The sequence below is a fragment of the Syngnathus scovelli genome, chromosome 5 (assembly GCF_024217435.2).
Source record: "Syngnathus scovelli strain Florida chromosome 5, RoL_Ssco_1.2, whole genome shotgun sequence".
Lineage (NCBI taxonomy): Eukaryota > Metazoa > Chordata > Actinopteri > Syngnathiformes > Syngnathidae > Syngnathus > Syngnathus scovelli.
Window position 1 is genome coordinate 4,881,314 of NC_090851.1, and position 10,778 is coordinate 4,892,091.

Consider the following 10,778-nt stretch of genomic DNA (forward strand, 5'->3'; position numbering starts at 1 on the left):
TGTTATTTGAAAATAAATACAATCTTCATGTGGTGTATTATTATTATTATTATTATTATTTATTATTATTATTATTATTATTATTATTATTATCATTATTATGATTATTTGGGTCGTGGGTGAGCTGTCACCCTGGAATCCATGAAGATTGAAAAGTAGCAACAATATAGAGTCAGCCTTAACTGCTTCCACTTTTGAGTGAAAGTTTTTTTTTTTGGTGCAAGGTCTTCCACGCAAAATTTAGTTGACTGAATCAAAACATTGACGTGAGTACAGTGCCCTCTAGCGGTCGGAGAAAATTTCTACAGTTTTATCGTTTTGCCACTAGAGGGCAACAAACGTTTACCGTTCAACGTTTTGTGTACTTCATGGTACCTCAACGCGTTAATAAAATTATATACTTTGGAACAGAAATTAGATTAAAAATAATAAGTCATTTGTAGGTGTACATGTGTTCATTAAATTAAGGTCAAGGCAAAAATGTTGTTTGTGATTATAACTTCATCAAATCATACTGATGAATTGTCCGGTGAATTTGGCTTGTTATTTTCACTTTGCTTATTTTCTGCCCACCCGACATCCACAGTTGTGCACACAGGTCCACCGTCTGTCTGCTGGTGGGCCGCTTGTGCGCGGGTGGTCCGGTCCAGATGGAGGAGTGACGGATTAACACCACGCGTGCCCTGAAGGAGAGGTGGGCGGGGCGTAATCGAGAAATGGAGGTGAGATGAACATCTGACAGACACATGTGCTCCGAGGCCTGCAGACCTGGTTCCTCCGCACTCGCTATCTTCAGTCAAACCAACTGTACATTTTTCTTTAATGAATAAAACACATATATTTTTTTGCAGAGATGCAAGATGATTATTCAACGGTGAGAAATTTATAAAGTAATCATTCTTGCAGAGTTCTGCATCTGGTTTGTGTCTGTTAACAGGACTAAGTGAGGACAATCTTTTGAACAATTCTTCTGTGTCTCCATGAAGGCTGTATAGAAGCTTCAACCAAAAATTTAACGTGATCAAGATGTGTTGTGCTGCCTGACTTCAAATTATATTTATGTGTTTCTGTTTGTATTTGAAGACTTCCTGGTTTGGCCTTCACCTGCCGCTACGTGTTTGGACATCGCCAGCGTGGAAAAACAACATTAGTGTGAGTTACCTGCAACTGTTAAATGTTATTTTGGTTTATGCTGTGCTTGTTAGCTTTATTAGAGTTCATCTCACCATGTGTGTGTGTGAGTGTAACAACGTTGCTCTTGTGTAGCAGAACGGGTGAATGTTGTTGCAGTACACGCTGCACAGGTTATTTGGGGTAGTAAACACTGTGAATTTGAGTGTTTGCACCATTTCACAAAGGATTAGTTGTCATTTATTGTAAATAGGAAATTGACATTGGCCAAAATATTTGCTTCACCAAAAATTCGGTTTTTCAAAGATGTGACTTTTGCTCTGAATATTTCCACATCTGAAATTGCAATGAGTTAGTTCTATTAATGTTACATTGTGAAATACAAGAAAAGTGGAATAAATAGAAATCATAGTTTGATTTGTTTTGTAATGTTCACTTGTTTTTTTAATGAAATATATTCATATAAACACACACAATCGGCATATCGTACATTTCAGTCTGATTAGTACCGGTGATTAAACGTGTTAAAAAGAGCTAAAAAAAAAAAAAGACAGATACATTTGAAGAGGAAGCACATTCTCTGTCCACTGAATTATTTTCAAATACACTTTCATTGTGTGATAAGTGTTAAATGATTATCCTGAATTTGGGGGGGGAAAGAAGATATGCAATTTAAAAAGCACTATAACTGGCCATCAAGCAATTGCAGAACTAAAGCAAAAGGATTGTTTTGGATCCGTGAAGATGTAATTAGGTGTCCTCCCATGAAGTGATACAGCATAGGTCAAGGGAAAGTTCCTGTCCAAAGGCTGGATGGACGTGCAGATGTCCAAAGCAGACGGCAATCTCTTGGAAAGAAATGAAGGAATCAAAGTTCTTATAGAGGGACTCCCGGGCCGAGCCTGGGTGTTTAAAAAACCTCCAAGGCTCAGTTGGCGGTATGGCTCAGGTTGAAGCAGAGGGATTCTAGTGGGTCCAGGTTGAAGAGCGCCCGGCAGGACAGAGTCACTGACTGTCTTCCAAGGTCGCTGTTGTCTCGTGAAGCGTTTCCTCCGCCGAAGAAAGCTCCCGTTTGCAAACATATCGACCGACATGGGGTCCAAAGTCCAGAAATTTCCCTTTCCGGGAACGCCGGGCTCCCGGGGGATCTTGACGAAGCAGTCGTTCAAAGACAGGTTGTGTCGGATTGAGTTGTGCCACGCGGGGAACTTGTTTCGATAGTAGGCAAAGTTCTGGCTGATGAAATCACAGATCTGACTGAGGGTGAGTCTTTTCTTGGGGCTCTGGAGGATCGCCATGGTGATGAGAGCAATGTAAGAGTAAGGGGGCTTCACTGGAGAAGTAGAGACGCCGTAGAGTCCGGCCATTACGTTGCTCTGGTCCTCCCGTGCTGAGAGATCCACGTCTTCTTGTTGTTCACCACCAATCCACATGCCGAGGTGCACGTGCTCAGTAGATTTGCCCTCCAAAGTCATGGTCCTCGCTGTGAGTAGGTCCAAGTCTTCGTTTTGCTGACTAAATCTTGGACTTTTAACATCCTCTGCCGCCTCCTCCTCCTCCTCCTCCTGACCTAAACAGCACCACCTCTTTCAAACATCCCCTGAGGAGTCCAATCGTAATGAGGTTCAACACAGAAAATGGATTTAAAAAAACAAAAAAGATGCCTTCAATATTTTCATTATATTAAATGGTGTATTTCCTGATTTTCTTTTTAATCAACTGCAGAATATTAATTCAGCATAAATGATTTGCTGCACTTGAGTAATATATTGATTTAAATACAATGCATATATTAAATATAAAATTAATTAAACTTGATTAGATAATTTATACAAATGCCAACTATTGGCTAATCAATGATTTGTAGAGTTTTGCTATTCTGCCTGTACAGTACAATAATACCATCTGTTATTTGTTTCTGGGGAAGGGGGGGGGGGGGGGGGGGTAATAGAGGCGTTTATTTGCGTTGGTATTTGTGCCGTAACCTTATTTTGCATTTGATGTTAGAAATGAGCACAGCGGGTGAGACTTGTGGCTAATGATGCTTGATTTGGAAAATCAAACCTTCATTTTTAGCAGTTCTGTTTTTATGTGCTTGGCTCATTCAGCTCATTTCCTTTGGCGCTCGGTGGTGCATGTTTTGGCAAAGTTAAGAGAGGAAAGACTCTTTGGCTGTTTGGAATTAGAGAAAGACGTCATGTGTTTATTAAAACAATTGTTTGTACAGTATCCCGTCCGTCCATGCGAGGCCACCCACTGCGGAGAGCGGTCCACACTGCATGTGGGCTCACGGAACAAAGCCGCTTTCCTCCCGTTAGTTTGTTTACAGTTTTTTTATATAAAATGCATTATCCTTCTTCTTACATGAATGTAATTAATATACCTAAAATGAGTCATCTCTGCTCAAATGAGGCAACTCAGCAGGCTATTCACACAGAAATTAATCTAGACCAACACATGTTCACACAAAAAACGTTTTATTTCCTCACAAACATGCAAGCCAAGAAAACCAAAACGCCCAAAACCACGATTAAGCACAATAAACAAAACAAATTAAACACCCCAAGGCACACACTGACAAAAATAAAAAGAACATCAATTACTGAGCGCAACAAAATGCGTCACTTTTAACACAGCACACAATATGTCCGTCACACTTTAAGATTGACACTCGGCATTACATTTCACCCCAAAGCAAGCAAAGATCCGTTCAAACGTGTATTTATATATTTTTGGACTGAACAGCAACAAACAAATATTTAAACTTGTTTTTATAGTGTTTTTATAACATCTCCCTTCGGCAAATATATTAAATTTAAGAGGCATTTAAAAGTTTTACCACCAGTGTTTGTTGACTGATGCGCTTTTGAGTGATCATGGATTAAGCAGTCGAGCAACTTTGTCATCGTAAAGGTAAAAAAGGATAGTGAGACACTTAACCATGAACGCTCGAATGCAGATTTCTCTTGCTTGGTGAATTTAAGAGGTGCGCATTGAAATGTGGTGTCCATGAGTTTGCATAGCTCGGTGTGGAGGGGGGGCAGGGGGGGGTCGTACTTGTCCTCCTAGGTGGTATGTTTGCGTTGAGCAGAAGTAAGCCTCACACGATTTCCACATTTGAGGCAGGTCGAGCTGGAGTTGCTTGTTTTTTTCGGGACATGCCAGCAATAGACACAGTGTACCCTGTACTTTTTGTATCTTTAAAAAAAAAAAACAAGAAAATAATAGTTAGAATGTATGAGGGTAAAAAAAAAAAAACCACAAATGCATGCAAAAGTGCAAAATGGAGTTGAAAAAAAAATACAAGCTTAACTAATGTGTGTGAATGTTGAAAAGAATGAAATACCTTATGCCACATGCGTTACAAAGAGGTGTCCCGTCTTCCGCATCTCTCCACAACGGGGTCTTTCTGGTGAGGCACGATGCGCAAATCTTGCCCCCTAGTGGCAAGCAACACACATTAATAAATACTTTAATCAATTAGTAATTAGATATCAGATATTTTGTATTGAATTAAGCAGGCCCAGCAATTACATTTAGGAGTAAATTAAATTACTTTAGTATTCTTTTTTTTTTTACATTTGTGTGGTGCTCTGCGATTATTCTCATGTAGAATGTTTAAACAAAGATTTAAATTTTTTAGATTGAATGCATTCTTATGTAACATGATATGACAACAACTCTAATGTTCTGCATTTTTGTTATTGTTGATAGAGGGTGAGGTGACAGCCCGTTCCCAAATAAGGTGTGTAGCAGCGCCTCACAGTGGGCAAATATAGCATTAAATAATTTGGTGAATGAACAGAATAAAAATTCTGATAAACCAAATATGCTCATAATAGTAAAAATATCAATTGTTCCCCTTTGGGTGCAACATGTAAATGTTTTAGTGCCCGTCACATTTCAAAGTTCCTGTTGGTAAAATCATAAAATAAATATAAAATACAATTTTTTAGAGTTTGCAGCTGGCTAGATATTGATGCCTTATGTGATTTTTGATTGAGTGGGACGTCATTTCTGTGTATTTTGCAGACACGCCCCCAAACACTTGCGAGCGTTGGTGATTACTTGATTTCTTAGTCTTGGTATATTTCTATGTTAACTTTGACACGATTGTTAAAACTATTTTGCGTGGTTTAGACATTTATTTTTATTTTACAGGTTCTTTTAAATACTGGAGCGCACTGTTGTAAAATTGAGAGTGGCTTGACGACAGTGCAGGTACTTGAGGCAGTGGGTTCGCTTTCGCCATCCGAGTTGCTCGGCGTCCTCCTCCTCCTCCGTTTGCGGAGCTTCTTGCTGAGATGGAAAAAGAGGACCCCAAATAAGACCAATTAGAGATAAACAATTTACACCGCAGATTGTATTATTTTATTAGGCCAGTCCTCACCTGTACTTGCATGTTACGCAGAGCCGACACTGTTCCCCGCTGTCGTTCATCTTTGCGTGCATCCGAAACGTCACTCCTTGGAAGTGCGGGTCATGGATGTCGCCACTGCGGCTGGGATTGGGTTGCTTTCTAGCTCTTTTGGTTCCCCGCAAGTGCTGAGTGGCTGGTGTTTCATTTACCTCTTTTGACCTCAAGTGTGAGGTCACTGTGCTGGTGGGAGAGCGCTGCAGTTTCTTCTCAATTGATTTGGATGGCATCACGCCGTCAGCTGGTTTGACGGGCGAATGACGGCCCAACACCAGGTTTGCATTGTGGTCGAGAGGGAGAGCTGAACAAAATCGCTTCACGTTGTCAGATGACAAAATACTTTCATGGCCATGTTCAGCGGAAGAGCTGCCATCACTCCCCTCCAACATGTCACCATTCAACTCTGGCTGTGTTTTAGATTTCCGAGAAGATGCCAAAGCTTCTTCCTCCGCCGCGTCTTTGTCAGCCATCTGTGGTGGTTCATGACAAGTCAAGTCTTTCTTGGGTTTAGAGGAAAAGCAGTTGTCTTGCTCATTTCCTACTGGCATGACACAAGTGGAGACCCTTGCATTGGTTCCAGTTCCTGATTTGCAGGCAGAAGGGACATCATGCACGATGGGAAACAGTCTTGAGTCCGCCTTGTCTTCTCCGTGATCCATGAGCCTCTTACACTGTAGATTGATCAGATTCAACGCTGTCCAAGGGCCTCCAGGTGGGCTCTCCACTGCAATTTCCACCTTGCCGCTCACCACACTGTCTTCGTGTTCATAAGAGTTGTTGGAGGTTTGAGGCCTTTCAACATTTTCAGCTTGACTGTCTTTCAGCCAGTCAGACAGTGATTTGGTGCCCAGTAACCCACGTTGTAAGGAGGTCTCAAGTTTAGAAACCTCCTGGAAAAGGTAGCCGAGTGAAGATTCGGAGGAATCTTGTTCCGCCACCCTCTGAAAGATGGTAAACTCTGACCTTTGACCTTTGTTCATATCTGCATGATGAACAAACCATTTTTTAGATATACAGAATAACATATACCAAGAGAGAGGTTATGGAAATCCACCAAATTGCCTCTATTCAAATTGATGAATTCTCATTCCAGCATGAATTGAGTTTCAAAACAAGAATTACAGTTGCCACATTTCATTCTCTTGTTGACTTGAAGTGAATTTCCAAGATTTAATTCTATGATTTGAAATTATTTCTCTCAACATGTTCTTTGCAGTGGGGTCGCACAAGTGACGTGTCGCGTTTCAAACTTTTTCAGTATCAAACAATGCTGTCAATAAAATCGATGAGCGTCTTAACATTTTGTCGAGTCCCGCACGCTATTAGTCAAAACTGTTCGAACTTTAAAACTTTTATGAAAAAAAAAATGACAGTACGTTTTACATTGAGTGAGACCGGTCGTGTTCTTATGGCGTCTTCTCAGTGTTCAGAAAGACTTGACGTATATCGACTTTAATTTACGGAGTGACCGTATAATTTACAAGTCACCCAAAAATATATATGTAGGGTAATTATTTAGTTGTTAAAAATTGCATTTATCGTGAACTAATGGCGAATTCTGTGACAATATTTATTGACAGGACTGCGCACGCAGCGGCACAGAGCAGTCGAGTAGTTTCTCGCCATTGTTGCGGCCACTTTGAGTACTTAACTACTCGACAAATTTGTCAAGGGGTTTAAAAACAATTATGGAGCAAATAAAACCAATGTTGTCACTTACCTTAAATTAAATAATCTAACGGATTTTGCACACGGATGTGGCGGCTTTTGGCTGACATCAAAAGAGCAAGTTTGGCGCAGCTGACGCGATCTTAAACTTAATTGTTGCAGCTGGACATGTTCGCGCGATTGTTCCCAAAAACTATTCGACACAAAACAATAAAGTTATTTAAAAGTCAATTTTGTTTGTAGACGGATTAAAACCACGGGCTTTACCCTCTTAAATTAATGCCCTAAGAATCCCATTTCATATTATAATCAGTATTTCGTTCAGGTTTTTGTTTTTTGGGGGGAAAATATATAGTGGAGTGTTAATAAATTCCTTTTTGGGCATTGCATTGCTCTAACATACTGCAGCCTCCAATACACCTGATTAAAACAATCATTCCAGGAGACCAATAATAATACTAATCATTTTAAATCAGGTATGTTAGAGGCGGTAGATATCGAAAAGATGCAAAATTTCGGCCCTCCAGGGCCAAACAACAAAAATGAAGTTAAACTGAATTGCACTTTTCCCAGACAGGACTTCACGTAGTAGTGACTCTGGATAATATTTACTTACTACCACTGCTACCGCCACTAATTTAATATAGCTTAAAAATTCAGAGCACTTTAGCGTTCATCATAGACTGGTCGAGAAAAAGTGCACACAATACAGCTTTAAAATAGTACTTTATTGCACAATTTTAAATACTTTATATATACCATACGTTTGAGACTTAAATGTGTGCGTATAAGTTGGACATGTACAGTTGTATATTACAAATATAACAAGAGGTTAACCTGGCAGACTCCTTCATTGGCATTTGGCAGCGTGTTGCAATTTTGCTTCAGAAAAGCTGAGAACAATTCCCTCAAGGTAAACCCATTTTTTGAGACATTTGAAATGTTTATCAGGATTTCATAGCAGTACTTTGACTGAAGAGTAGTCATACTCCCCACAAATGTGAAAGAAATGCATGATAGTGTACGAGTAGTCATAATAAAGATTGTCTAGGTGAAATGACGAGCATTTTACGGCGACATTTTCAAAATAACCATAACCGAGCTCAGCGATTTCTGCCCAAGTCCACAGGCCCACCACAGTAAACTGTTATTTGGTCAGTCAAGATCTTCAGGGCGGTTGCAACGGGCTTCCCAAGCCCTAAATTTCTTTAAAAGTAACCCGCTCCTGTCCTACCATGCCCTCACTTTCTGGGTTGGCCCCTCCCAATCCTCAGTGCCTTTTCTCAATGAGGTTTGGGAACATGTCCGTCCACGTAGAAATTCCTTGTGACTTTGGGTAAAGTCAACTCCATGCCCTCTAGCTCTGGGGTAAGAATAATCTGGCAACCGAGCCGGGAGTTCTCCTGAAGCATGGGCGCCATGTCCAGCATGTCATCCTCCCTAAAACATGAGTGTATTAGCGTTCACGTGATCTTCAAACGTTTGCTAGCACTGAATCAAACATTCTAAAAAATACAATTAAAAAGCACACCTTACCTCTCATCTGGTTCAGGCAGTTTGTCTAAATGGTCGCTGGTTACATACACATGGCATGTTGAACAGGCCAACGATGCCTCACATGCCCCTGAAAGAAAAAAATATCATATGCATATCACGATTAAGTACACTTGCACAATTTAATTTGAGACAATCTAGAAGTTATATGCAAAATATAGCACGTACAAATAAGGTAGTCATTCAACTATGGTATGTTCATTAGTTACCAAAGTAAATGAACAGCTAGAATTGTGGAAATGAGGATTATTAGTTCCCAAGAATTCCCAAACTGTTAAAAAGGAAGTAATTTGTGTGGTGGATACCTTGTGATATAAAAGCAATTTAACAGCTTAAACACCCACCTTCTAGTTCAATTCCATTCTTGTGGGCTAAGTACAAAATATTGTCTCCCACTTTGGCTCTAACTGGGATCCTCTGGCCCGACCGGTCTACATACACCACATTGACCCTGAAAGGCAGTAAGCAAAGTTCAAGGAAATCTGCAAGGGCTCCTTGGTTGATGATGGAGTTGTTACTACGGTGATTTGAACCCAAGTCAGGATGTGCCTTTAACCTAATTTAAGCCACATTTCTCTTGAATCAGAATAATTTGTTTCCTTCAGCCTGACTTGACAATGCATTCATTGAAGTGAAGCAAACAAAAAATATGACATTAAATGTGGCAAGTCATGGAAACGCCAGAGATGGGGAAAAAAAACAGAAACTGTTTTGTTTTGTTTGAGTTATTTCGTTAGTTTATGATAACCACAATAAACTTGACCTACATATATGATTGGCACACTTACACATTGTCCTGGGTCTCTTCTTCAGCGCTAGCGTCCTCGTTGTGGTGCGAACCTTAAGAGACAGAAGGCCAAAAAGTAAAATACGTAATGAGAATAGTTTACTTGTTGCACAAGATTTCATAACCCCGTGCAAGTGAGGTTACACAAACATTACTCAGGGTACGCTCGACTAAGCGCTGACATATGCAAAAAATTATTAACATTTCGTCCTGAGCATTTGCTAATAATACGTTAAATCATCATCATCATCATACTTTCGTAGCCATAAAGGGAGAGACGTTAAATTTGCAAACCTTCTCGAACTAGCGAGGTGAAGCACTCACCTGTATTCGTTTGCATGTATCGGTTAATGGTACGAAAAGCGTCCACTGAGTCTTTCCTCTGTAAATGAGTCGTGCACGTCTTTATCCTGGAAAAGGGACATGTGCTACAGTCCGGTAAAACTCGCGAAAGTCTGAAAGTCATCCCCATGCTGGAGCGGACTGCAGCGGAGGTAGCCATGATCGTGTTATGATCACGTGTCCATGTCGTCCAATAGGAAAAGAGTGGTGTCATCATATTGTTTGGACGACAGAGGCCGCTGCAACTTTACGTTGGATTTTCTGACATCCGGGGATTTCAATGGCCAAAGCTTGAATAAAAAGGCTGAGAAAACGTAAATAAAATTGATTATGGTTATGACGTAAATGGAAACGAATTTACGTATTGAATTATTACTGAGAAAATAACTCCTCTAAACCCACAAAATATTTTTTGACCAACGAAAATAGATGCAAAAAGTTAATCCTGCTCATTTTCAGCCAATATTATTTTACAAAGCCAATAAATGGACATGGCTCCAATCCATGCTGCAGTTGTCTACTCGGTGAACTGATATTTAAAAATAACACAAAAAGTGCATCGCTGCATAGTACCATATAATGAACATAAAAATAATTCCCATTCAAGTCAAAATCTACGGTCTTGTGTTTCTTTAGTTGATATTCACTTAAAATAAAACAAGATACCCTCTATAAAGAAAATGCAAAACTATTAGTTCTTGACGTTTGAGTAAAACTCGGTACTGTTGACATTTCCACGTGATTTATACCCTTGTAAGAATGATGAGCCATCCTTGCTGGGATTGCACTATAATTTTTCTTTCTTTTCTTATCGTTCTTTTTTTAAACATATATGAAGACTTACACAAGTTGGTTTTGAGACATATACTTATACATCCC

At 39.9% G+C, this 10,778-nt stretch overlaps 2 protein-coding genes across 2 annotated transcripts; both read right to left on the reverse strand.

Moving 5' to 3' along the window:
* Positions 1-3,591: 3,591 nt before the first annotated feature.
* zglp1 (zinc finger GATA like protein 1) lies at positions 3,592-7,420 on the reverse strand. Its single transcript, XM_049721099.1, has 5 exons — positions 7,269-7,420; positions 5,522-6,530; positions 5,357-5,430; positions 4,478-4,571; positions 3,592-4,329 (listed from the first exon to the last, which is right to left on the reverse strand). The coding sequence occupies exons 2-5, from the start codon at positions 6,526-6,528 to the stop codon at positions 4,197-4,199; spliced, it is 1,308 nt and encodes a 435-aa protein (XP_049577056.1). The 5' UTR covers positions 6,529-6,530; positions 7,269-7,420; the 3' UTR covers positions 3,592-4,196.
* A 505-nt stretch (positions 7,421-7,925) lies between these two features.
* On the reverse strand, positions 7,926-10,102 carry fdx2 (ferredoxin 2). The gene is made up of 5 exons (XM_049721117.2): positions 9,882-10,102; positions 9,559-9,610; positions 9,115-9,221; positions 8,753-8,840; positions 7,926-8,656 (listed from the first exon to the last, which is right to left on the reverse strand). Exons 1-5 carry the CDS (start codon positions 10,057-10,059, stop codon positions 8,500-8,502), a joined length of 582 nt encoding a protein of 193 aa, XP_049577074.1. The 5' UTR covers positions 10,060-10,102; the 3' UTR covers positions 7,926-8,499.
* Positions 10,103-10,778: the final 676 nt, after the last annotated feature.